This window comes from Arabidopsis lyrata (assembly GCF_000004255.2).
Source record: "Arabidopsis lyrata subsp. lyrata unplaced genomic scaffold ARALYscaffold_4, whole genome shotgun sequence".
NCBI classification, from domain to species: Eukaryota; Viridiplantae; Streptophyta; class Magnoliopsida; order Brassicales; family Brassicaceae; genus Arabidopsis; species Arabidopsis lyrata.
The window spans coordinates 11,030,457-11,057,835 of record NW_003302552.1 but is presented as its reverse complement, the minus strand read 5'-3'; the positions used below and the strand labels follow the sequence as shown (position 1 = coordinate 11,057,835).

Below are 27,379 nucleotides of genomic sequence, written 5' to 3'. Positions count from 1 at the left end.
TTTTTTCAGCTCTATTTTTCAACTAAAAAAGTATCAAAAGTCTCACAAAATCAGTTTCAATACTTTTTTTAAAAAGAATTGTTTAGTTTTCAATAACAGCAGATTTAATATGGTTTTTATAAATCATTGATTGAATAACAAGAGATTGCATAATTTTTTGGATGATTTTAGACAAATTCCAGTTTCAATAACATAGGATTTTGAAAAAAAGTTAAAAATTCTTATTTGAATAAGAGGTGATTCAAGAAAAAAACCAAAATCTCTCAAAATACTAAATCCAATACACCCCCCTAATTGTATTTCGGGTAATTCGGTTACCCGAAATATTTCGGTTCGGTACCGATTCGGTTACGGTTATTTCGGTTATTAAATTTATTATCCATTCGGTTATTTTCAAAATTTCGGTTCGATTCGGATTTTTTTGCTTCGGTTTCGGTTCGGTACATTGGATTCGGTTTATTTGGCCAGGCATATGTATGAAGACAGAGATGGGCCTCTGGCTCTAAGGCCAACACTTGAATTAAGAGTTTCACTGTAGAAGAAAGGCTTTGGAGTGTATCGTCGAATAAAAAAAACCTGAAACAGACGATAATATTAAACCGTGAATTTCCCGATTTAGGGTTCCGATCAAAATGGCCGATGAAACTCTTCCTCCGTCTGAATCCGTCGATAACCGTCTCCCTGAGAAATCAACCTCTTCGTCACCACCTCCTCCACCGCCTTCTTCTTCTCTGCCGCAACAGGAGCAGGAACAAGACCAGGAACAGCCTCCGCAACGCCGTGAGAGAGATTCACGAGAGCGTCGTGACGAGAGAGACATCGAACGTCCACCTAATCGCCGCGACCGTGACCGTTCGCCTCTCCCACCGCCTCGTAGGGATTACAAGAGACGGCCTAGCTTGAGTCCTCCGCCACCGTACAGAGATAGACGGCACTCTCCTCCACAGCGTCGCTCGCCTCCTCAGAAGCGTTATCGGAGGGATGATAATGGCTATGATACTCGCCGTGGTGGCTATGGGCCACCGGACAGAAGGTAATCGTCATCTGCTATGCTTAGTGAAAATTTTGGATCTTCTTCGAGCAAGCTCATAGTTAAACAACGAATTGAAAGTGCATCACTCATATGATTACTCTTTGCATTGTTGCTTTGCTGAGGATATACAAGTGTATCACTGTTGTTTCTCATACTTGAATTATCCTCTTGTATCAATGATTGTTATATCCCATCGTTTTCGAGATTTCCTAATCTCTACTCCAATTCATTCTTTGCATGTTAGATTTGGATATGACCATGGTGGAGGATATGACCGTGAAATGGGTGGGAGGCCTGGTTATGGTGATGAAAGGCCTCATGGCCGCTTTATGGGTCGCTATCAAGGTGAGACATCTCTTTCTAAGGTGTTTTTAAGGTTGTGAGAATTATAATTACCGCTTTTGCATCTGGTTTTGTGACTTGTGAGATGTATGATGACTGTCATTGGGTTTTCTTGTAAATTGGGGCTTCTGGTAAATTTGACTAGTTTAGTTCATAGTCATAGCTTCGAAAGTTTCTCTCTATATGCTGTGGATAGTATACAGTTTGAGTAACTAATTCACAATTCTATTTGTGAACAAGCGATCTGTTTTAAAGGAGAGATATCAATATCTACATTTTGTTTTGTGTATTTCTTTTGGCAGACTGGGAGGGAGGACGTGGAGGTTATGGTGATGCTTCCAACAGTGGAAATACCCAAAGGTTAAGGTTCCTTCATATTTGTTCATTTTTCCTTTGTATTTCATCGGTTTGTTCTCTTTGTCCTATGGAGTGTTTATTTTTGGTAGTGGCTTTTTAATCTAGTAAATGTAAACTAGGAGTTATGAACTGTCAGTCTTCAATGAGGCATATAGGCTTTCTTCCTTGTAGCTCCTGAAAGTTAAAATGAATGTTTGAGAGACACTATTGACCAGATTAGCTACTAGAAAATCATATCTGAAACATGTGATGTTAAAGTCATCTCTTCTATTCCATTACTCCTGTTGAGTACAAGATAACGCCAATATAACGCAAGATAGTGTAAAAATTTGATCTGTTTTACGTTTAAGGTAGTGGCACACAACTAGTGCTGTTTGTAGACTCCCTTGATGTTGCATTTAACAATAAAATACCTTTGTATTTCCTTTATCCAGGAATGGATTGATGTCATACAAACAATTTATCCAGGAGTTGGAAGATGATATATTGCCATCTGAAGCTGAACGCAGGTATTGTTATAACTGCATCTTAGTCTTGGTGCTTAATCAGTTGTGGTGTAAAGCTGCTGGGGTAATTCCTTTTTTTCCTGATGCAGATATCAAGAATATAAGTCAGAGTATATTACAACACAGAAACGTGTCTTTTTTAACAGTCACAAAGAGGAAGAATGGTAAATTCTACTATCTGTTTACATCTCTTACACTCTTTTGGGATATTCTTTAAGCTAACTATTAATATGCTTATGTATGTTATGCATCCAGGTTGAAGAATAAGTATCATCCAACAAACTTACTCTCTGTCATAGAAAGGTGAGTTCATGAGCAATTGCCACAGTTTGATTGGTATAATATTAATTCTATACCCTGCTCTCTTGTAGTCTTGGTAATACAATCTTGTAGTTCAAGAACATTTAAAATAAAAAAAAATGTTTCTGACTGTTTATATTACGTTCAATTTTTCAGGAGGAATGAACTTGCACGGAAGGTGGCGAAGGATTTCTTACTTGATTTACAGAGCGGGGCAATAGATTTGTAAGAACATTTCCTTGGCCATTACCATGGTCACCATTCTGTCATCTCTAAAGCTCACAGTTTCCCTTGATCTGTTCCAGAGGTCCTGCAGTGACAGCATTGGATAAATCCAGCAGGGCCAGTGAGCAAATTTCTGATGATGATGCAGCTGGTGGTGGCAAAAGAAAAAGACATGGTAGCGGGGAAGCTAAAGAGACTGAACTTCTGTCAGCCGCACCGAAAGCACCCAGTTTCACTTCTGATCCAAAGAGAATCTTAACTGACATTGAACAAGCACATGCCCTTGTGCGTAAGCTAGACTCAGAGAAAGGAATTGAGGAAAACGTTTTGTCTGGTTCAGAAAATGACAAATTGGGTAGAGAAAAGTTACACAGTGGTTCGACTGGTCCAGTTATAATCATAAGGGGGTTGACATCTGTGAAAGGCCTTGAGGGCGTTGAATTGCTTGACACACTTGTCACATATCTATGGCGTGTTCATGGTGTGGACTATTACGGAAAGGTTGAAACATATGAAGCTAAGGGTATGAGGCATGTGAGAGCTGAAGGAAAAGGTTCTGATGCAAAAGGAGATGAGAGTGAAAGTAAATTTGACTCTCATTGGCAAGAGAGGTTGAAAGGTCAAGATCCCTTGGAAGTGATGGCTGCCAAAGAGAAGATAGATGCTGCCGCTACTGAAGCTTTAGATCCACATGTCCGAAAGATTAGAGATGAGAAGTATGGTTGGAAATATGGTTGTGGAGCCAAAGGCTGCACGAAGCTGTTTCATGCTGCTGAATTTGTGTACAAGCATCTCAAACTGAAACACACTGAGCTTGTCACAGAGCTGACTACCAAAGTTCGGGAAGAACTGTATTTGCAGAACTATATGAAGTATGTTAAGTTTTTATCTTGGATTCTTCTACTGTCGTTTCTGACAGGTTCTTAATGAAAAAAATATGTGCCATTTGCAGTGATCCTAATGCTCCAGGAGGACAACCAGCTACTCAACAATCTGGCCCGGTACATGATCTTTTTTTTTATCATTTAACGGAATTTTGAGTAGTCTGTTTCTTTGGATTTTCATTGGTTTAGCTTTGTTTTGAGTTTTACTTATGCGGGTGAAATATTCTTTTGACAGAGAGATAGACCTATGAGACGTAGACCAGGCATGGAGAACAGACTGAGGGATGATCGAGGTGGACGCAGAGAGCGTGATGGACGTGCTAATGGAAATGACAGAAATGATCGATCAGAGGATCAACAGAGAGGTGATGGTGATGGTCCTGATGGTGGAAATCCTAGGGAAGTTGGGTACGATGCATTTGGTGGACAAGGTGGTGTTCATGTTCCTCCCTTCTCATCGGATATAAACCCACCACCAATGCTGATGCCTGTTCCCGGTGCCGGGTAGGCTTAATAAAGATCATCTCACTCCCTCATGATCTTGTTTTCAGAGTAAATTAAAGAGTTACTGTGTTTTATCAATAATCTGTAACGGTGTCTGAATGATATTTTGAGCAGGCCACTAGGACCATTTGTACCTGCACCACCTGAGTTTGCGATGCAGATGTTCCCAAGTGGACCCAATCCTCCTTTCGAAGGTAACGGCAGAGGTGGACCCGCGCCATTTCTTTTGTCTCCGGCCTTTAGACAGGATCCTAGACGGCTACGCAGGTAACTTGGTTAACTCTATCCTATGAGTCCTTTACAATATGATTGATAATGCAGCGTCTATAAGAAACTATTATATGAGAAAATGGTGCAGCTACCAAGACCTAGATGCTCCAGAGGAAGAGGTGACCGTTATTGATTACCGGAGTTTGTAGAAAAGAAAGGGCTAGAGAGGGAGCTAGAGAGATGCCCGTTCGTCTCGGGTCGGGTCGAAAGGAATCCAGTGTTAGAAGTTGAGCCAGCAGATTGTGGCAATTTACATGTCTTTTGGTATATTATTTCTTGTTCCTCCTGATTTTCGGTCACTAAAGCATAAAAACACGCAATCCATAGATTTCCTTATTGTTTTTCATCTGCTTACTAATCTGTTATGAATCCAAGGTTATGTACAACAATCAACAGAACGAAGAAACATAACAAACAACATTATCAAAAATCGATGTCGTCTCGTATGTATCTGAAACCCAAAAGTCTTAACCGCCTCACTTAAATCAACCGTCCCAATCCCTTCGGTTATTTCCCCGACTCAACCCTAAAACCAATTTCCGTATCTTTCTCAACTGGGGACATTTTTGTTATCGATCCTTCTTCGCTGGAAGCGACTCTCCTCTCACCTCATAACAATTCCAACTTTCTGGTTCCATCTGGCAACGATGAGCTTTTCCTGGTTGAAGTAGAGTTCCCAACATGTAAAGTGAGTAGGCTAGAGGAGGGTGGTAAATGGGTTGAAGTAAGTAAGCTTTTCCTGATTTGGGAGACCGTGTTTTTATTGGTGGACACATGGCTTATATGGTTCGGTTTGGATGATTGAATAGATAACCGTAACTAACCGAAATCTTATATGGTTCGGTTTTTTTACCCAAAATAACCAAAATTAACCAAATATAACTGAAACTAACCGAAATTAACTGAAAAAAAGAAGACAAAAGTGAAAAAAATAGGAAGAAAATTAAAATTTGGTTCAATTTTATAAAAAAGTATTTAACTTTTACAGATATTATTGACAACATTTAGATATGTTGATTATTTAAAGTATTTGATTTTTTTAGTCTAAAAATTATTAATATTTTGAGTTTATAAACATAGTTTTGGATATTATTTTTGGGTATCTTCTAAGTTTTTAGATATTGCGGTTAACCGTTTGATTATGACTGCTTGAAGAGACTGGCCTCCTTGCCTCTAAACCATCAAGTATACCGATGGAGCCTAGCATTAAATTGGTTTCAGATGGAGAAGAACCACCTATGGTCTATGGAAGACCCTGCAGCTTATAGAAGATTGGTAGGAAAAATGATGTATGTGACAATCACTAGATTAGACATTACCTATGCGGTTAACAAATTTTGTCAATTCACTCAAGCTCCTAAAGAGTCCCATATGAAAGCTGCTCACAAAGTTCTCCATTATGTCAAAGGTACAATTGGTGATGGTCTATTCTACTCTACGGATTGTGATTTGGTATTACAGGCTTTCACAGATGCGGATTGGGCATCTTGTCTTAATTCTCGGAGATCTACTTCAGGTTTCTGTATGTTTTTGGGCAAGTCACTCATATCCTGAAAGTCCAAGAAACATCAAACTGCATCACATTCCTCTACGGAGTCCGAATACGAAGCAATAGAGTTTGCAGTCAGAGAAGTTGCTAGGCTTGTTAATCTTCTACAAGAGTTTCAAGCTCCTCAAGATAAGTATGTGGCTTTCTTTTGTGATTCAACTGCTGTTATTCACATAGCCAATAATGCAGGTTTCCACGAACGCACAAAACATGTTGAATTAGACTACAACATTGTGAGGGAAAAAGTGATTAGTGGTCTGAGCAAGACTTTACATGTGAAGACCGATGAATAACTTGCTGATGTGTTCACTAAACCTTTGTTTCCAACTCATTTTCGTTCTCTTATAGGCAAGATGACACTTAAATCCATTTACTTGTCATCTTGAGGGAGGCTATTAGAGTATGGCTTAATATGGTTTAGTAAAATTGATTTTGGGTATTGTAAACTGGAGTTAACCGGATCTTAACTTTTTTTTTTTTTTTTAATAATTAGTTCATATATCTTCCCAAATGGGCATGGGCCATGGCCTTTACAATATCGGAATTTAAATCTCTCTAGCCCCTTTGGGGTGAATCAATTTTTGGAAAACCCCTCTTTATTCTCACTACTCCCTCTCCTTCCCAATTTTTCCATAAACCAACTTATCCCTTTAATTCTACATTTAATTTAATACCAACACATTTTTTATTCAACCAATCAAAAACTTTCTCTCTCTTCTCTCATTAAAATACAAACCTACCAAATGTCTTTCCTTTTATGACAAAAAAAAACCTACGAGACTTCCTTCTTCTTCTTCTTCTTCTTCTTCTTCTTCTTCTTCTTCAACAGCTCCGACGTTGCAGCTCCGACGTTCTTCAGCAGCTCCGACGGTGCAGCTCCAACTCTGACGTTGCAGCTCCGACGTTCGTGTTCTTCTTCTTCTTCTCCATCCACCATTGAAGCTCACCATTAAAGCTTACGATTTTGCATCTCCAAAGACATATCTCTTCTCTTCTTCTTCTTCTTCTATTCCCACCATATTGTAAGGTAAGTATACTTTTTTTCTTAGTGTAGTATGATTAAGTTGAATTCGTAGCTTGAATAGGGTTATTTGTTGAAATATTTTAGGATTGCAGATTTGAGACAACTGAAACCACTGGGTACAACTAAGTAGAATATTTACGGAAACCCTAAGTTTGGTGCAACTGGGACAAATGTGTACAACTATGTTGATGGTCTGCTACGAAAGTTGTGAAATTATAGGCCGTTTTTTCTCTCTTTCTTTTTCAGGGACAATGAAGAGGTCGCAGAGATCGAGCGGTTTGGGCGAGTGATTTATCAACAATGGTGACGTTGATAGAGACGATGTGGGTGACCAAGGTTGATTTCCGAGTGTCATTTATTAGGATAATTTAAGAAACGATGTTGTTTGTGAAACTTATATAGTCTGTGTTGTACAACTAAGTTTTACAGGTACAACTATTGTTGATTTTCTTCTCGTATCTATGCAAATATTGTCAGTCTTGGTACAACTAAGTACCACATGTACAACTAAGGTCTATTGCCTTGGCTAATTTTTAGAATTTTATATAATATAAAAATTTAAAACCAAATTAAAAAACTTAAAAAATGCATACACGATGGTAATGAAACTACACAACAAGTTTTTGACAAAAAAATTTCATATTTTTAAAAAATACTGACATTCTTACTCAAAATCCCACATTCATACACTAACAACCTTATACTTTCATGGTTACTTTGTAGATTTGAACTAAAATTAAATAAATTTTTGAAATACTTGTATTTTGATAAATATAAATACACAGATACAAAGTAATGATATTTTTATGAGGCAATACCATCGGTTCCACCCACAAAAATTAAATTAGAGTTGATAACAACTAGATTTACTAAAATCTCTATATTATACAACTATGAACAAAAATGTGCAACCGAGTACAACTGTACAACTATGAACAAATTTGTGCTATTTTTTAATTATTTTTTTCAAAATAACGGCGCCATGTAAGCCATTTGTCAGATCTTTTTAGATATTTAGATATTTCCAGATATTTCACTGTTTTTTTTATTTATCAAAACCCTTACAAACCTACATATTTGTTAGATTTTTTGAATAATTTAGATTTTTTTTTTTTTTTGTTCAAAACCCTTAGATTATATTCAATACATAGATTCATACTTAAAAAATATTAAGATTCAGATTCAAAGATTCATACATAATTAGATTAAGATTCAAAGATTTATACATAATAAAAAAACATAAACCCAGAAACATAGTTGTACCTGATCGTACCAGTTGTACCTAAACACTTAGATTTATACATAACCTTAGAAACCAAATTACAAACCGAAAAATTGTTACTAAAAACCATACAATATATCTAAAACCACCAACAGACCTTCTCCTTCTTCTTTTCCTTCATTCTCTTTTCATTCGTATATGGTTTGCTGACATGAATTGGAGGCTTAACTATCCTTTTCAATTACAACTAACATTTCTTTTGGAGATTTGTCGGCGACGAGAGTAGAGTAGATCTTTGAGAGAAGAACGACAAAGGGATTCAGTGGGTTCTTCGAATTCGTCGTTCTTCTTCTTTGAGAGAGAAAAAGAAAAAATTAAGGTGAATCGCCAAATGCTGTTCTCAAATTCTCTGCTTCATTGTCTATTATTTTATTTGGGCTTCTTCTCTATTTCTTTGACGACCTACTTATAATTGAAATCTTGCCACCAAAAAACAAACAAGAAACTTCCATATAAAAATCCCAAGTCTTTGATAATAATTCCAATCAAAGCAAATCAAATTTGGCAAAAACATAATTAGATTTTCTTGATGATACGAGGAACAACAAGAGAAGGGTATGAACTCTTGATACCAGATAACCAATCTCTAGAGAACAACAAGTCAATCTCAAAACAAAAAAAATCTATTTAGAATTAAAACATCCTAACCTTAAGATCATTTCAGTTCTCTCCCGATCCAATAATCTTCTTGTAGATTGACATAGCAAAGGGACGAAGAGCCATAATAGCAATCTGCAACTGATCTGAGCTGTTGGTTCAGACAGTTTAACGCCCATTCCTCTTGCTGTCAAGTTTTACAAAAGTTGTTACCTTTGTTTGTCTTCCAACAGAGAGGATCTTGATGTCGTATATTGGCTTTGACGAGAATAGCGTAGATCTATGAAAGAAGAACGGCGGAAAGATTCGGTGAATTCTTCAAGTTCTTTGCTCTTCTTCTTCGAGAGAAAAAAAAAAAGATTAGGGATTCTCTTCGGATTGTCGATTTTGAGGATTTGGGATTAAAAGATCCGACAGTGAAACCCAACATAGATGGATATAGATCCAAATTTAGGTTGGATATGTAATTATGTCCAAAAGTCTAGATTTTATTGTCTTTTACCAATTACTTGAGTTAAAATAAATATCTAAGTAAAAAGAATTTATAACGGGGGCTAAATAGAGAATCTTTTGAGAAGAGGGGCGGACGAGATTAAAATCCAGTTACAAAAATGGGGCCAAATCGGAAACTTGCCGGAAAAAGGAAAAAAAAGCTCGTAACTTGTTGATAACCGGAGCAAGAAAGGCAGAGCGAAACCGGCGACGGAAGAATCCGGTTTCCGTCCGGATCTTAACTTTACAGTATAAGTAAAGTTTGTAATCAGTCCAGATTGTGTTTTTCGTTCTCTAACAATTCCATCTCTTCACCGATCACAACGTAACAGGGTCAATCACGAATCCCTTTGTTTTGAACCCTAATTTATTTGATACAAGAGTGAGTCTCTTAGCATCGCCGTAATAAACGAAGGAGAAGTGATCGGAGGTCGAATATGCAGAAAGTTTCAGCCGCAGATGAACTCGAAACTAAACTTGGATTTGGGCTCTTCTCCCAAGGGGAAACGCGCCTCGGGTGGCTACTCACATTTGCATCAGTAAGTGTCTTCGGAGATGCGATATTGCCCGAACATGTGTTTTTGATGTGGTGCTTTTGTGACTACTTCCCTGGTAGTTAGTTAATTCTCTGAATACAGAAAACTTCTCACTGATTGGTTAGTCTACTATGTTGGTTGTTGGCAGTCATCTTGGGAAGATGCCGATACTGGGAAAACCTTTAGTTGTGTGGACCTTTTCTTTGTCACTCAGGTGACCAGCTGTGTTTCTCATTACTACTATGTTAGCTTCTTCTTACCAGTCAGTTGCTCAACCACTCCCTTTTGTTTCTTTTCAGGACGGCTCTTCTTTTAAGACTAAGTACAAGTTCCGCCCTTACTTGTATGCCGCCACCAAAGTATGTTGTCTCTCTCTACTCGACTGTTTTCGAGTATATGTCAACTAAACTGCAATGCCAATATTACAGGACAATATGGAACTGGAAGTTGAAGCCTACTTGAGACGCCGATATCAAACACAAGTTGCTGATATTCAGATTGTTCACAAAGAAGATCTTGATCTTGTAAGTCAGTAAACCATTACTCCTTTTACTAGTTGCAAGTGCTCACTTCCTCATTCTGCGACTTTTGTTAACCTACCTGTTGATTTCTTTCTTTCTTTCTTTCTATACCGAGGACTCATATCAATTACATTTGCTACAACTTTACTTATTTTCCTCTTCTTGCAATTTAAAACTGATCTTGCTTCCATGTGCTGAAATCATCTATCTAGCCTGCCAGTAACTCAAAAAACTTTTGCTAGTAAATGTTTAAAGTGTTTAATGCTTCTTCTTTTGTGGCAGCATTATGCAAGATATGAACGTTTTCAGTACCTCTTATTTAGTTGTCACTTTTGCTAACTTTTTCGTTGACCTACCATACCAATTTGAGTTTCTTGATTTCTTATGTTCATGAGCAGAAAAATCATCTATCTGGCCTGCAAAAAAAATATCTCAAAGTATCATTTGACACTGTGCAACAATTGGTGGAAGTCAAGAGGGATCTGTTGCATATTGTCGAACGAAACCTCGCAAAATTTGATGCATTTGAAGCATACGAATCCATATTGGCTGGAAAACGGTAAGGCAATGTATTTTTCTTCTTATAAATTTTCAGAGTTCTTTCAAATTATATCCCTTGAAACTCTGTTGTTCCTTAGTTATAATTTCCAAGTTTCTTCTCAGGTGTTTCAGATACCCTGATCATTTTTTCTTTATTCTCTTTAATTCTTGGAATGCAGAGAACAACGTCCTCAAGACTGCTTAGACTCTGTGGTGGACCTCCGCGAGTACGATGTTCCTTATCATGTCCGATTTGCAATTGATAATGGTAACCTATTTAGTCAAACTTTTAATCCTGGTTTAGCCCTCAAGGTTGTCAAAATCATGATGTGTTCTCGCTGTCCAGATGTGCGTAGTGGGCAATGGTACAATGTCAGTATTTCCAGCACTGATGTCATACTAGAGAAGAGGACGGATCTTCTCCAACGCGCAGAAGTTCGCGTTTGTGCATTCGATATAGAGACAGTAAAGCTTCCATTGAAGTTCCCGGATGCTGAATCTGATCAAATTATGATGATATCCTACATGGTTGATGGGCAAGGTTTTCTAATTACTAACAGAGAGGTAACTGCTGCATACATTTGTATTGCATTGGATTTGATCTAATCAATGGTGATATATTACATGATGGATGATGACCGCTTCCAAATCATAAACGTAGATAAGCTGCTATATAGCCCTTCTGTGCCATCATTTGGATTATGTTGATTGCATTCTTAATCCAAGATTCCAAGATAAATCAGATATGATCCATATAAAATTATCCAGCTTGTTTGATTGATTTTGTATGATGTGTGACTGTAAGACTTATTGTTATGGACTAACATAACGTTTTGCTATATAATTTAAAACATGATATTTGATTTTTTTTTCTTAACAATTTTCCATTGGATATATCATCTCTGGTTGATATCTCAGCTCTATCATTTTCTTTAAATATTTGGGCCACTTCAATCTTGTTTGATTATATTTGTAGCATTAACTTTGCACTTAATTTAGTGTGTTGGCAAAGACATAGAAGATCTGGAATATACACCCAAACCAGAGTTTGAAGGGTATTTCAAAGTCACGAATGTTAACAACGAGGTAAAGTAAATTAGCTCTTGATTTGAATATTTGTATCAGAAAGATTGAGGTGCTTAGAATTAAGTTACTTTCTTGGTTTTGATTTATAGGTTGAACTCCTCCGAAAATGGTTTTCTCATATGCAAGAGTTGAAACCTGGTATTTATGTTACATACAACGGTGACTTTTTTGACTGGCCATTTATAGAACGGAGAGCATCGCATCATGGGATCAAAATGAACGAGGTATCACGTTTCCTTCATTGTGGTATTGCTAACAAAATATTCTGTCTGCACGACTATAAGGAAATATATGATCTACTTGGGAATTCTTTGTGACATTATTCACTGATATTTTGTTGTGACCTTGTGAGTGTGCCTCTGCTTAAAACTAGAATAGTAATGCTGCACTTCCTATACTGTCTAGTGAATTATCTTTCACCAGGATGCCTGCTTCTACATATTATTTGTCTGCTTCCGTGAAGTATAAATTTTCATCTTTCGAATATTCAGTGACATGTGTTTTGCGTTTGAATACTGAAGTTTTCTTAGAATTGGCAAGGTGGCACTCATCTACCAAACCTTGGTTCTATTTCAGAAACTTCCATTACTCCTGTTTCTTGCCTTTTTTCTTCTCTATATTTTCTTCAGTTCCCATCCCCAGGGCATAATGTGTTTTTTTTCCTTCCATCGTGGTTGCAGGAGTTAGGATTCCGTTGTGATCATAATCAAGGTGAATGTCGAGCTAAGTTTGTGTGCCATTTGGATTGTTTTTCTTGGGTGAAACGTGATAGCTATCTTCCTCAGGGAAGCCATGGTCTGAAGGTTCATTGTATTTCTCTCTTTTCGCCATTATTTGTCTTTTGTGAAATTCATATTATGATTCTGAGTGGTGCTTGCCTCTTAACTAAATGCCAGGCTGTTACAAAGGCAAAACTGGGTTACGATCCACTGGAAGTGAATCCTGAGGACATGGTTCGGTTTGCAATGGAAAAGCCACAGGTATTGCTGATTAATTAATAATATGCTATTTCTGTGTGACAAAGTTTTTTAGAATCAGAGCTAGTTGTTTGATTGCGCTGGAATGGGCTAGAGTAACATATTTTGATCAAGTAATTTAACTAATTGCCTTATTAAGGGTTGAAGCTTGTTAAACTCAGTGTCTTATCGTACAAAACATTTAACAGCGGATGTAGATGATACAGTTGATATTTTATAGTCCATGCTGTAGTTGTGCAAGATGCTGCATGGAATTGGGAGCTTATATCTTATTTCTGTTTCATGTTGGGAATCTTCTTGCAGACAATGGCCTCCTACTCTGTCTCTGATGCTGTTGCAACTTACTACCTATACATGACATATGTCCATCCGTTCGTTTTTTCTCTCGCAACTATCATTCCAATGGTCCCTGATGAGGTTTTACGCAAAGGGAGTGGCACCCTTTGTGAAATGCTTTTGATGGTTGAGGTGGCTTCCTATCTACTACAAAGATATTTAGAAATTCTTGCTGTGTGGCTCATTCTATTAATTGCAAATGTTTCATTCCCAGCACAGGCTTACAAGGCAAATGTTGTATGTCCCAACAAAAATCAAGCTGACCCTGAGAAGTTCTACCAAGGTAAACTTCTTGAAAGTGAGACATATATTGGTGGCCATGTAGAGTGCCTCCAAAGTGGTGTTTTCAGATCTGACATTCCAACCAGTTTTAAGCTCGAGGCATCCGCATACCAGGCAAGTTATCTTCTTTATATTTTACTTAACAATGCTAGTTGGTCTTTCTTGCTGGTTGCTGAACACCACTTTTTTTCTGATATAGAATATAGTAATCTCATATAAGGCGGTGCAGTTTATAGTAAAACGTTTGTAGTCTGTAGTGGATGCCTGAGGCAAAAATGCTCCATTTTCTTCTGCGCACGTATTGCATCATACCTAATTTATGCACCTATCTGATATTGGACACTTTGATTGCCAGCAACTGATCGATAACCTTGGTCGGGATCTGGAATATGCTATCACTGTTGAAGGAAAAATGAGAATGGATTCAATTTCCAATTATGATGAAGTAAAGGACGTAATCAGAGGAAAGGTAATGAATTCCTCTTCTGAGTTAGGATAGAGATTTAATGCACGTTCCCTTGTTTCTCTTGTCTCTTTGAATGGGTGACAATGCATGCACATTTCAATCTGGGAGAGTTTGCCTATACACTCTAAGAACCTAGTAAGTCCTTAGACTATTGTTTGGGCCTCCAGAAGAAATGTGTTTATCAAGTGTCCTTCATCTACAGTAGTTGTTACCAACTAGACATCTGCATGCTTTGATATTGTAAAGCAGACCATAGAACCTTCAAGATTTATGAATTATATCTCCTTTTGTGTTACCTGATTCCGGACGAAGTCTTAGTTCCGCCATGGTTTGGCTGTTTCATTATTGATCTCTGTAGCTCGAGAAGTTACGGCGAGAAGTTACGGGATGATCCAATACGTGAAGAGGGGCCTCTTATTTATCACCTTGATGTTGCGGCGATGTATCCAAATATCATCTTAACAAACAGGCTTCAGGTACATCAATTCTCGGTTTAAATGTTTCTAATTGATTTTCAGGCTACATGTAACATGCAATTGTAAATCAAATATCAGTTAAATGATTGTGTTCCATATACAAATGAATCACAATCATTACTTTTAAGATTACAAAGCCTGCAGATATAATATGTTAAGTGGTATGTTTCTTCTTAATTGTCAGCCACCATCAATAGTTACGGATGAGGTTTGCACAGCATGTGATTTCAACGGCCTGGAAAAGACCTGTCTTAGAAAACTTGAATGGGTTTGGCGTGGGGTGACATTCAAGGGAAATAAAAGGTTTAACTTATATTATATTCCAGCTAAGTATGGATTTAAACCTTGTTGGTCTAGTCTTAAGCTCTTAACTTTGTTTTCAAATGGTTTGACAGTGAATATTACCATCTGAAGAAGCAGATTGAGTCTGAATCTGTTGATGCTGGTGCAAATATGCAGTCTTCAAAACCTTTTCTTGATCTGCCAAAGGTGGAACAACAATCCAAATTAAAAGAACGATTGAAAAAATACTGTCAAAAGGTACTCTCTCTCTCTCTCTTGCATAATAATATCTTCCCTACAATGTCAATGTATAACGGCAAGTTATTCTGCTTTTGGCAGGCATATAGCCGAGTACTTGACAAGCCAATCACTGAAGTTCGCGAGGCTGGGATATGCATGAGAGAAAACCCGTTCTATGTGGACACTGTGCGCAGGTGTGTGACTTTTGTTATTACCAATCTTATTCTTGATTGACACTCTGTTTGGACGTTAGTCTTTTGTGAAGCAATCTCTTTTGTGGGAGTATTCAAGTAATAATGGTGGAAACTTAAGCCAAGTCCTAATTACTTTTTCCATATTGCTGTTTTATTTTTTTCAAATTTTTTATTGGTGTATATGCATGTAATTATAGCTTTCGAGATAGGAGGTATGAATACAAAACACTTAACAAGGTCTGGAAGGGAAAGTTGTCCGAGGCCAAGGCAAGTGGCAATTCAATCAAGATCCAGGAAGCACATGTAAGTTATATCTTATATCCTTGGAACTTATTTTTGACTGATGGTTATCTCATATAACTTCTGCAACAGGACATGGTAGTGGTTTACGATTCCTTGCAGCTAGCTCATAAGTGTATACTTAATTCCTTCTATGGATATGTCATGCGAAAGTGAGCCCTCTGATTTCTTGCAAAGGGCCTGGAATTTGGTTATAATTACATCATCTTTTTGTATTTTGGTTGACCTGAAAGCTTCACTTGAAATTCGATTACAGGGGCGCAAGATGGTACTCCATGGAAATGGCTGGTGTAGTTACTTATACTGGAGCCAAAATCATCCAGAATGCACGTTTGCTTATTGAGCGAATTGGGAAACCACTTGAGCTGGATACAGATGGTATATGGTGTGCTCTCCCTGGATCTTTTCCTGAGAACTTTACTTTTAAAACGATGTAAGGTTTTGCAATCTGTATGATTTAGATATTTTAAGATAACTTCTAAGGTGGAATTACATTTCTTGTGGTTATGAAGACGTTAAATAGACTTTCAATGGTTTTTTGTTTATTGCAGAGACATGAAGAAATTCACCATCTCGTATCCGTGTGTAATACTTAATGTTGATGTGGCGAAGAATAATTCAAATGACCAATATCAGGTATCCCGAGCTATACATTACCTAAAAGTAGTTTTTGTTTTCAATTTAGTCAATATGCAGAATGATATAACAAAAAATTTGGAGTTTCTGAAAGCTTTTTGCTATGATTATTGGTTTTGGAACAGACTCTTGTAGATCCTGTACGAAAGACATATAATTCACGTAGCGAATGCTCAATTGAATTTGAAGTGGATGGACCGTACAAGGTATGGCTTATAAATGATATGACTTTTTGACGTGTGCTGCTCTTTGATATGCTTGACAAAATAATATCTGTAACACTCTACATTCAGGCAATGATTATTCCTGCATCAAAGGAAGAGGGAATCTTAATTAAGAAGCGGTATGTAGTTTTCAATCATGACGGAACCATAGCAGAACTCAAGGGGTTTGAGATGAAGCGTAGAGGAGAGCTGAAACTCATTAAAGTTTTCCAAGTATCATTGGCTTTTATTGAGGCTTCATCATCTATTTTCATTGTTCAAAAAAGAAATAAGGGATTTAGAAATCTCTGTTATATGAAAAAATGTATTTTCCTTGAACATCTCCATCTTTTTTTATTGGATTCTTGTGTGAACAAGCTTATTATAAATATGGACTGCGTAATGTAGTAAGACATTCATGATTTGGTAGAGACAATTATCCCAAGAAAATAAGCAGAGTTTGACTTGATAAATGTATATTTGTAGTGTCTCGAAAACTTAGAGGTCAGCTAAGTTTGTTCTTTTCTCTTTTTTTACTTTACACTTCAGGGATCTGTCATTTCTTTCCTTTTTCTACAGGCCGAGCTATTTGACAAATTTCTGCATGGATCAACTCTTGAAGAGTGTTATTCTGCTGTTGCAGCTGTTGCAAATCGTTGGCTTGACCTACTCGAGGTACATCAAATATCTCGTTTCTGGGTTTTGAATACAACCGTGTTATTTTGCTCACAAGTTTCCTTGACATTTTCTTTAGGATCAAGGAAAAGATATTGCCGATAGTGAATTGCTAGATTATATATCAGAATCAAGCACTATGAGCAAATCGTTAGCAGATTATGGTCAACAAAAGTCATGTGCAGTGACCACAGCAAAACGCCTGGCTGATTTTCTTGGTGATACAATGGTCAAAGATAAAGGACTGCGCTGCCAATACATCGTTGCTTGTGAACCAGAGGTACATTTTCTGTCAAATTTTGTCTAGTCTTCGTTTACGACAGTGGCTTGCATTACTGAATAATATCTACTGTTGGAAGTTCTCTTAGTTTGAAACGCTGCTGATATTTACACAACCTCTTATTCAAGAATGTTGCTCACGTCTCAAGTAGTATTTTACTGTTCGTTAAGCATCTTGCTCAGCTATTCTAGCATAAGTGTCTCATTCAAACTGTTCATAGTATCTTTAACTCTTATTATGACTTACCAACTTTTTCATGATTAGGGGACACCCGTAAGTGAACGTGCTGTCCCTGTTGCCATATTTCAAACGGATGATCCTGGTAAACATTCCGTTATTTGGTTTGTTTGATTATGTATTATTGTTGCATTCTTAACGTTCAAATGTGATGTAAATATTATAAATTTACAGAGAAAAAGTTTTATCTGTAAAAATGGTGCAAGATATCATCATATGATGGAATCCGTTCAATTATTGACTGGATGTATTACAAGCAGCGCCTTCATTCAGCTATTCAAAAAGTTATTACCATTCCTGCTGCAATGCAGAAGGTTCATTGTGACTATACTATTTTCACTCCTTCTTTTCTGTGTCTTTGCTTAATGTTAAAAAACATCTAACTACTTATATGACCTCTATAGGTGGCAAATCCTGTACCTAGGGTACGTCATCCTCACTGGCTCGAGAAAAAGGTCTGTGACAAATTTCGTCAGGGAAAAATAGTGGATATGTTTAGCTCAGCAAATAAAGATGGTGTCTTGGACAAAAGTCATTTGACAACCCAAGATAATGCACTGGCGGATTTGAGGATTTTTGCAAAGAAAACAGACCTTCCGTAAAAGGGCCAAAGCCAGTTGCGCGTTCGTATGAAGTCGATAGAAATCACTCTTGAGGGTAAGCAGCAAGAGAGTTGGTGACGCAGTCGGAAAACCTTAGGAAAAGCAAGCGCTAAACCTAGATTGAAACACAAGTTCACAAGCGATGAACTTGAAAGATAAAACTCTGGAATCCACCAGAAACTCTAGAATCCACTAGAAAGCTTTATGCTTCTTAAGAAAGTAATTATGAGATTGTTTCTTACAAAAACCTAGGATCTCTTTATATAGATAAATACCAATTAGAGGAAAGGAAATAAGCTTGAAATAAAGAAATAAAGAAAAGTAAAACCCTATGAAAAATAAGGAAAACCAATAGAAATTGCCAAAATATTAAATAGGAAATAAATCTAAATTAATTAGAATCCTAACGATTAAGCTCCTGCATCAGTTGGGATCCAGAGTTCCATGATATCTCATTTCAGAACGCTGACAAGAATGTAGATTACCAAGGATGGCTTGAACTGGAAAAAAGAAAATGGAAAATGAGTCTAAAGAAGAAGAAAAAAAGAAGGTACTTTTTCGTTAATGGTATTTATTGTCGTGAAGTTCATTTGGTTTTGATTTGGAACAAAATGTAGATCAATAAATATAAAATCCACTGTTTTGAAAAGTTTCTTAACTTGTCGGCACTGTGTATCTCTTCCTTGTGTAGGTTTGATGATCTAAAGCCTTGTAATCAGATTGATGCTCACAAGATAAATAAAAAAGTCTGTAAGGGAACAGCAGGTGTAGGCTCATACTTTAGGAGGCCTGAAGAAGCTTTGACTAGTTCATATTTGCAGGTATGCATGACCTCATTGTGTTTATTATATATATAATTGGCTTATCTTTTGTAACCATGTTCCGAGTTTCTCAGATAATACAGTTGGTCCAAAGTCCACAGAGCGGGCAATTTTTTGCTTGGGTTGTTGTGGAAGGATTGATGCTTAAGATCCCATTGACGATCCCAAGGGTGTTTTACATTAATTCCAAAGCTTCTATAGCTGAAAACTTCACGGGAAAGTGTATCAACAAGATTCTTCCTCATGGAAAGCCTTGTTATAATTTGATGGAGGCATGTCTTTTACACACTACACATCTTGCTCCTTCTATTTCTTCTAGTTAGTTATAATTTTTCTTTATTTCTTCACAGGTCAATATTCAGGAAGATCAATTTAAAAAAGAAAGCAAAAAGCTTGCCGCTCTACTTGCAGACCCCGAAATTGAGGTGTGTTTATTACTTTTATTATTAAGTAATCTAATAAAATGCCATCAGAATCCCAACCTTCGAGTTCTATCGAATAACCTTCACTGTTAAACAAGAAAAAAATTTCTCTTAGTTTGTTTAACGTTTAATTCATTGATTTCATTTTGACTTTGGCAGGGCATATATGAAACTAAGATGCCTCTGGAGTTTAGTGCTATATGTCAGATTGGATGTGTATGCAAAATTGAAGACACGGCCAAACACCGTAACACCCAAGATGGATGGAAACTTGGTGAACTTCATAGGAAAACTACAACTGAATGTCGCTACTTGGAGAATTCAATTCCACTTGTTTATTTGTATCACAGGTAGAGCTTCATTTTGGAAATGAGTTCTACTATTTCATGAAGGAAGGTTTTGCTTGTGAATTTTTATCAATGTTCGAGTGTTAACATCATGTCTACGTTTGTAGTCATATTATTTTGACCTTTTTTGTCTCTTTTATTCTTTGGGCATATGCTATTTGGATTCATTTATTTGATTCCCTTATATCTTATATCATGGTTTCCTTGGTTTTGCAGCACCTCAACAGGTCGTGCTATTTATGTTTTATATTGTCATGCTTCGAAGCTTATGTCTGTTGTGGTAGTCAATCCTTATGGTGACAAGGAATTATTATCATCTGCCCTAGAGAGACAGTTTAGAGATAGCTGCCAAGAATTGTCACCTGAGCCATTTTCTTGGGATGGTATCCTTTTCCAGGTAAGCTCTAAAATACGTACAACCCCTGTGATAACAGTCCTGCATTTTTCAAGCTTGTCTAATGCTAATCATCAGGTCGACTATGTTGACCATCCAGAAGCCGCCAAGAAAATTATACAAAAAGCGCTCTGTGAATACAGGTAAACTCATTTCCCTGATTAAAAAAGTGCAGCATGTTTTACGAAACCCATAATTTTTCTAATGCTAATCAGTTGGGCATGCTTTTTCCTAATTTAATTTGTTCCTGCATGAGCTAGTTCTTCTTCATATTACTTCTTAATTAGATAAATTCTGTACGTTAATTGTCAAAAAAACAAAAAGAGTGTGACAATGACGGATTTTGGACTTCTCTAAGACGGTCACGTCGGTCAGGTCATCACACACTCTGGTTTGAATTTTTCCCATTGTTACCTTTTCCTGCAGAGAAGAAAATTGTGGACCAACTGTGGCAGTCATTGAATGCCCTGACTTTAACACCATGAAGGAAGGTATAAAGGCCCTGGATGATTTCCCATGTGTGAGGATTCCCTTCAACGACGATGACAATAGTTATCAGGTTCCTTGACTGATCAACCAATCGGCTTCATTTCTTATGTTATGATGAACTTTAATTTGATCAAGTAATGCTAAATATGTACGTGTTGGATGTGGTTGTGATGCATATAGCCTGTCTCCTGGCAACGTCCCGCAGCAAAAATAGCAGTGTTCCGTTGTGCTTCAGCATTTCAGTGGTTGGATCGGAGGATTGCCCAGTCAAGATACGCCCATGTAGGTTACGGTTTGTAAAGTGGAAATGTAGTTCTTCATATTAGTGTTTTAATGCAGTTATTGATATTATCTAAACAATTGACTAGGTGCCTCTGGGGAATTTTGGACGTGATTGGTTAACATTCACACTAGATATCTTCCTGTCCAGGGCACTCCGTGACCAGCAACAGGTTCTTTCTTTGACTTTCGGTCCAGATAATTTTCCATAAGAGTTCCACTAATACAATACTTGTCTTCCTTTTTATGCTCTTGATCTGTGCCTCTACAGTATCACTGATTTTTTTCCATATCATTGAATTTGGTATCAGGTCCTTTGGGTGTCAGATAATGGTGTTCCAGACCTTGGAGATATAAACAATGAAGAGACATTTCTAGCTGATGAGGTATGTCATCAAATTGTTTGTATTTTTTGCATTTTGGTTTACTGAAAATTACCTAGTTTGACTCAAATTTAGAGAAAAATAACTAGATTAACACCCAAATATTGTGGTTTACTAGAATAACACAAATTTTGTGTTAAAAGACCAAATACCCATTTTATTTTCAGTTCTATTAAAAATATAATAATTAAATTAAATAGAAAATTAAAAAATACAAAAAAAATTATAAAACCAAAAAAACGAAAATTGAAAAAAAAAAAAATATACAAATGAAAAAATATATATAAATTGAAAAAATAAAAAAAAATAAAAAACAAAAAGAAAACAACTACCCATTTTATTTTCAATTCAATTAAAATAAAATAATTAACATATAATAACTAAATTAAATAAAAAATTAGGAAAAAAAATTACAAAACGACAAAAAAATTAAAATGAAAAAAAATAGATAACAAACAAAATTTAAAAAAAAACAAAAAAAAACAAAAAAAAAATTAAAAAGAAAAAATATATAAAAACGAAGAAAAAATTATCTTTATCATATATTAACAAGGAGACAGCCACACATGAACCATCTAGTATAAATAAGTCTGTCGCGATAAGAATATGTATGTCATTACCTTATTGTGCAGATTAAAATTTTATTTTCATCAATAAAACTGTCATCATACGACAGATTTTTTTATAGTCTATCTGAAATATGTCATAATATAAAAAAAATCTGTCATAACATAAAATATTTCGGTTGTGAGTATATGTCATTCTAGCAATTTATATTTTTATATAACAAATCTGCTATTACACTCCAGATTTTTGTTAAGAAAAAAAAAATTGTCATAACATAAAATAAATCTGTTATCACTAATAAGTCAAACTAGTAATTATATTTTTAATAACAGATCTTCTACATTATGACAGATTTTTATCGAAAAATATAAGTCTGACGCCACTAAAACAATAAATCTGCCACACATTTTAATAAATCTGTCAAAATTACGAAAGTCTGTGGTGTCATCATAAAATAAGTCTGTCGTGAGAAAAAAATCTGCTACAAATTAAATATCTGTCGTAACCTATTTTAAGTAAGTCTGTAGGAGAAAAAAAATCTGTCGCAAAAAATCTGTCATAGAAAAATAAGTCTGTTATGGAAAATAAACATGTCACAACTAACCCAGCAGATTTTTCAAATAATTTTTTTTTTCCAAATTTTTTTCACCACATTTTTTAAATATATTTAAGGGTATTTTTGACTTTTTTTTTATTCATAACAAAGAGAGAAAGGGTATTATGGTCATGAAAATAACTCATTTAACCCCTAATTTTTTTGAGACATTCTAGTAATTAAACTCATAATTTGGGTTAATCTAGTAACTTTCCCTTTGGTTTATGTGGGTTTTTTTTTCTCGTTTTGGTTTATGTGGATTTTTCTTTTCTTTGTCACAGGTACAACAGACAAGTTTGGTATTCCCTGGAGCGTACAGAAAAGTGTCTGTGGAGTTAAAGGTCATATATATAACCTTTTTTCCTTAATCGCCGTGCTTTTTTGAATTTTATCCTAAATAACATGCATCATGCAGGTCCATAGATTAGCTGTTAATGCCCTTCTGAAAAGTGACCTGGTGAGTGAAATGGAAGGAGGCGGCTTTTTGGGATTTGAACAGGGTGTGAATTCTAGGGGAAGTAGTTTAAACGATAATGGCAGTTTTGATGAGAATAATGGATGTGCTCAAGCATTTCGTGTCCTGAAACAATTGATCAAGCGTTGCTTGCATGATGCGCGTAATTCTGGCAATATATATGCTGATTCCATTTTGCAACATCTGTCTTGGTGGCTCTGCAGGTATCATTATGTCACATCCTGCTACTACATATTCAATTTATTCTTGAGTTAGATACCAATCAGTAATTTCATATTGTACGTAGCCCTTCCTCGAAGCTTCACGATCCAGCTCTCCATCTCATGCTTCACAAGGTAAATGACATTTAATGTTTTGTGCTTTTAATATGGTATAAATGGGTTGGTGCGGGTAAATCAACAAAATTTATATTTAATTCCTCCTTGCTTCTTTGTCTGAATCTTTCTCTATCAACTCATTTAGTCGAATCTGTAGCTTACAAGTTATATCTCCTTGCTTCAGTATCCCTGTCATAACTTATAATTCCCAAATCAGCCTTAAGATCTTGAGATTTGTGATTTACATCCACTTCTTTTGCATTCAAAATTTCTTTATCCATTTGTCATATTGCGGTTTTTCTCATTGTAGGTCATGCAAAAGGTGTTTGCGCTGCTTTTGACTGATTTGCGGAGGTTAGGTGCTATAATAATATACGCAGACTTCTCAAAGATCGTTATCGACACAGGGAAATCTGATCTATCTGCTGCTAAGGCTTATTGTGAAAGCTTGCTCACAGTGATGGGGAGTAGGTTGGTTTTCTTCATTCCCCAGTATAACTTCTATGACTAAATCTCTAATGGACTGTACTCGTTTTCATGTCATTGGTTCTTATGCTTTGCCACCGACAGAGATATCTTTGAGTTGATCTTGCTTGAGCCGGTTCACTACTGGCACTCGTTACTTTTCATGGACCAGGTTGGAGTTCTTATGTCTTATACTTCCTCTTGTATTATCTTTTTAACTACATGGTTAAATGAACAACAACTGAGAAGTAAAATCTTTTCACCTGGATGGTTAGAAAACAAAGTTGCACCTTGCAAGGAACTCTACTAAATTTCCATCTTCCTCTTCCTTCATAAGTTCTTGTGTTACCTTTTTCATAATATTTTTCTTAACATTGTAGCATAACTACGCTGGTATCCGAGCTACCGGAGATGAAATTTCTGGTGACGAAGTGACTATTGAACCAAAGTGGAGCGTTGCACGGCATTTACCCGAGTATATTCAGGTTTGCAGACAGAATGATCCCTAATGTTCATTATTAAGCTAAGCGGCGTGGACCATTTCATCTTGAACGCTCATGCATCTCATCTATCTTGGCAGAAGGATTTTATCATAATTGTTGCCACGTTTATATTTGGCCCCTGGAAATTTTCATTAGAGAAAAAAAGTGGCAGTGCAGAGAGTTTAGAGGCAGAGATGGTAGAATATCTCAAGGAACAGGTAGCCTTAAAGTCAGTTTACTTGGTTTATGTTTCATTCACTCAAAATTTTTGTCTCATATATATATATATATATATTTCACTTTATGCAGATAGGAACCCGGTTCATAACCATGATTGTTGAGAAAATTGGTAATATCAGGTCACACATGAAGGAGATAAACGTGTCAGATGCATCTTGGGTTTCTGGTCAAGCTCCCAAAGGAGATAACACGTTCGAATTTATACAAATTATTACTGCTGTTCTGGTTCTTGATCAAAACGTTCAGCAAGATGTTCTGGTATATTCTCCATCTTTACCTGATGCTGGTTCAGTTGGATAACCATATGGATTCACAGTTGCTATAAAGTCTAAATAAATCTCTCACAGTTTGTTGTTTCTTAGAAAAAGTCCCATTGAAGCGTTGTTTATCTTTATGGTCTGAAAGCCTCTCTGTATCTGATTTCATTCACCATTCCAACCTAAACTTTTGGAAATCTGGTTCTTGAAACTATGTTTATCAGTAAAGCTGGATAACTGATTTGTTCTGTGTAGGTAATGAGAAAGAGTCTGTTGAAGTACATTAAAGTAAAAGAATGCGCTGCTGAAGCCGGATTTATTGATCCTGGGCCATCCTTCATCTTACCTAACGTGGCTTGCAGGTATTACTTGACCAAAATAATAGAAAAGAATAGAAAAACGTCTAGACACCACTGAATCCCAGACAATAATGTACTTGTACTTTTTTTTATTCTCTCAAAGGCATACCTATTGTGTTTCAAATACTTGACTCTCTTGCAGGAGTAACCGCTAAGACAACTGTGAATTCCTAGTGTTAATTTTTTTTTTTTTTTTCTCGTTGCAGCAACTGCGGTGCCTACAGAGACCTAGATTTATGCAGAGACCCAGCTCTCTTAACAGAGAAAGAATGGTCATGTGCGGATCCGCAATGCGGGAAGATATATGACAAAGAGCAGATAGAGAATAGCCTTGTCCAGATGGTGAGACAGAGGGAGAGAATGTACCAGTTGCAGGATCTAGTGTGCGATAGGTGCAATCAGGTGAAAGCCGCTCATTTGACAGAGCAGTGTGAGTGTTCTGGATCCTTTAGATGCAAGGAGAGTGGTTCAGATTTCCACAAGAGGATGGAGATTTTCTTGGATATAGCAAAGCGCCTGAAGTTTAGACTGCTAGAAGAATGCATCTCCTGGATTTTATTTGCCACCAGCTGTTGACAAAACAATACACAGAAAGACAACATTCGTGTATTAATAATATTTAAATGGAAACTTCTGACATTAGTTAACAAAGCCAAAAATTCTTAACATGAAGATCTCGTTAAGAGTTCTACCAGATCCTGACGATCTAGAGTTAAAAGAGGATTACCAGATGTTTAGGTAATGACAAATTTGTTTAGGTAACAGATTTAGTTTAGGTAATGACCGATTTGTTTAATGTTAACAAAAATATGGCCTTTAATAAAATAATTTTTTTTTGAGATTTTTTTGGCTATATTGACCTATAGGCGGAACATATACTGTATGTTTTATGTTATGACATATTTAATTTATGTATTGATAGATTTATTTAAGATTACCAAAAAACTGGCGTTCAATAGCGGATTTGATAATGAAATATAAAAATTACTCTAGTGAACTTTATAGTGACAACATACTTGTTTAATGTTATGACAGACATGTATTTTGAATCCAACGATGACAAATTTATTATTGACATGTAGTGGCCGACTTTTGAAGTATAAGTTTTTTGTCAAGCGTTACAGATTTTGATTGACAGATTCCTATTAAAGCTTCAATATCACTTTACGAAAGGCTTAAATTTCGTGGCTTAGCATTTTCGGTTATGAAAAATTTGTTTCAGAAAATTTGGGTTAAGCTTATTAACGACAGATTTATCTATTTTTTTTATTTTTTGTTGATTTAATTTTATTTAATAAATAAATGAAATGGCAATACAAAATTGTGGAGGTGGGGGAGACCCAAGTTGGGGCTTAGGTACTTCTTTTTTAATTAGAGGGTTTCAACTCTATCGAAAAAGCTTTGTATTCCGAGAATATTTCCATTTTTCATCGGATTTGAGCAATTCTTTCTTGTTTTTTGCAGTAATTTTTCGGAATATTAGAAGATTTGTGTAGCTTTTTTTAACCTAGTTTATTGATAGTGCTTGTGCGGAGATATTTGCTTTTTTGATTGAGAGAGATAGAGTATGCGCTTGATAAAGCTCTACAAGTGATGGTGTTGGTAGAGGATAAACCAATTGTGCAGCAGAATCACCCGAAGTTCAGCTCCTATGTTCGTAATGGTTGTAGAATAATCGGACGGCTCTTATGTCAGGAGAACCAGAACATGGCAAGTATGATTCATGAGATGCCGAGGATTTGGCGAGTAAATAACAAAGCAAGGGGAATTACTCTGCCTAATGATAAGTTCCAATTTCTTTTTGACTCGGAAGCGGATATTTCGATGATTTTGGAATCTGGTGCTTGGACCTTCAATGATTGAAGTATGACTCTGGAAAGATGGGTGGAAAAAACACCGGTGGATTATTTGAAAGTTCTTCCAATTTGGATCAGTTTCCGTAACATACCGGTGAAAAACATGACAGCGGATACTATCAAAGAGATCGCTGAGTATATTGGACAAGTTACACATGTGACTTTTGATCCACTGAAGCCACAAAGTCGAGGTTGTAAGGGTAAGAGTGCTTTTCGACATCAACATACCTTTGAAGAATACTAGGATACTTCAAACTCCAACCGGAGAGATGGTGGACATTGGCATTGAGTATGAGAGGATACAGAAACGCTGATACCAATGTCAACGCCTCACACATGATAAAGACTGTTGTCCTCTTAACACGTCAAACCGGCAAGCGATTACTACGGGAGGTGT

The 27,379-nt window shown here is 36.4% G+C and overlaps 2 protein-coding genes and 1 long non-coding RNA gene across 3 annotated transcripts; 2 read left to right on the top strand and 1 right to left on the bottom strand.

Annotated features, from left to right (window-relative positions):
* The first annotated feature begins 501 nt into the window (after positions 1-501).
* Positions 502-4,779, top strand: LOC9316947 (serrate RNA effector molecule). Its single transcript, XM_021028847.1, has 12 exons — positions 502-1,033; positions 1,278-1,378; positions 1,678-1,735; positions 2,167-2,241; positions 2,328-2,402; positions 2,494-2,541; positions 2,695-2,763; positions 2,844-3,635; positions 3,716-3,764; positions 3,883-4,151; positions 4,266-4,418; positions 4,510-4,779. The coding sequence occupies exons 1-12, from the start codon at positions 633-635 to the stop codon at positions 4,568-4,570; spliced, it is 2,151 nt and encodes a 716-aa protein (XP_020884506.1). The 5' UTR covers positions 502-632; the 3' UTR covers positions 4,571-4,779.
* Positions 4,780-8,173: 3,394 nt separating this feature from the next.
* On the bottom strand, positions 8,174-9,221 carry LOC110229503. The gene is made up of 2 exons (XR_002332891.1): positions 8,925-9,221; positions 8,174-8,695 (listed from the first exon to the last, which is right to left on the bottom strand). It is a non-coding gene; the product is annotated as an uncharacterized LOC110229503 (long non-coding RNA).
* Positions 9,222-9,766: 545 nt separating this feature from the next.
* Positions 9,767-25,820, top strand: LOC9316946 (DNA polymerase epsilon catalytic subunit B). The gene is given in 51 exon segments (XM_021027874.1): positions 9,767-9,904; positions 10,050-10,115; positions 10,201-10,260; positions 10,330-10,425; positions 10,821-10,981; positions 11,142-11,230; positions 11,309-11,526; positions 11,962-12,048; positions 12,138-12,272; positions 12,729-12,851; positions 12,945-13,028; positions 13,329-13,493; positions 13,581-13,757; positions 13,999-14,114; positions 14,483-14,585; positions 14,770-14,888; positions 14,981-15,125; positions 15,207-15,301; positions 15,499-15,604; positions 15,674-15,753; positions 15,858-16,034; positions 16,153-16,237; positions 16,363-16,443; positions 16,531-16,674; positions 17,020-17,115; positions 17,195-17,395; positions 17,660-17,717; positions 17,807-17,946; positions 18,037-18,196; positions 18,199-18,304; positions 18,662-18,784; positions 18,926-19,055; positions 19,130-19,327; positions 19,406-19,480; positions 19,637-19,827; positions 20,041-20,221; positions 20,297-20,361; positions 20,645-20,777; positions 20,888-20,989; positions 21,076-21,159; positions 21,298-21,372; positions 22,813-22,872; positions 22,947-23,209; positions 23,293-23,341; positions 23,634-23,794; positions 23,894-23,960; positions 24,169-24,273; positions 24,369-24,488; positions 24,580-24,768; positions 25,023-25,129; positions 25,333-25,820. Coding segments are annotated over 51 exon segments (6,423 nt in total). The 5' UTR covers positions 9,767-9,802; the 3' UTR covers positions 25,703-25,820.
* The last annotated feature ends 1,559 nt before the right edge of the window (positions 25,821-27,379 follow it).

Coding starts and splice junctions, on each gene's coding strand:
- LOC9316947 (XM_021028847.1), top strand. CDS start 633: ATGGCCGATGAAACTCTTCCTCCGTCTGAATCCGTCGATAACCGTCTC. Junction 1,034..1,277: donor TATGGGCCACCGGACAGAAG/GTAATCGTCATC, acceptor TTTGCATGTTAG/ATTTGGATATGACCATGGTG. Junction 1,379..1,677: donor CTTTATGGGTCGCTATCAAG/GTGAGACATCTC, acceptor TTCTTTTGGCAG/ACTGGGAGGGAGGACGTGGA.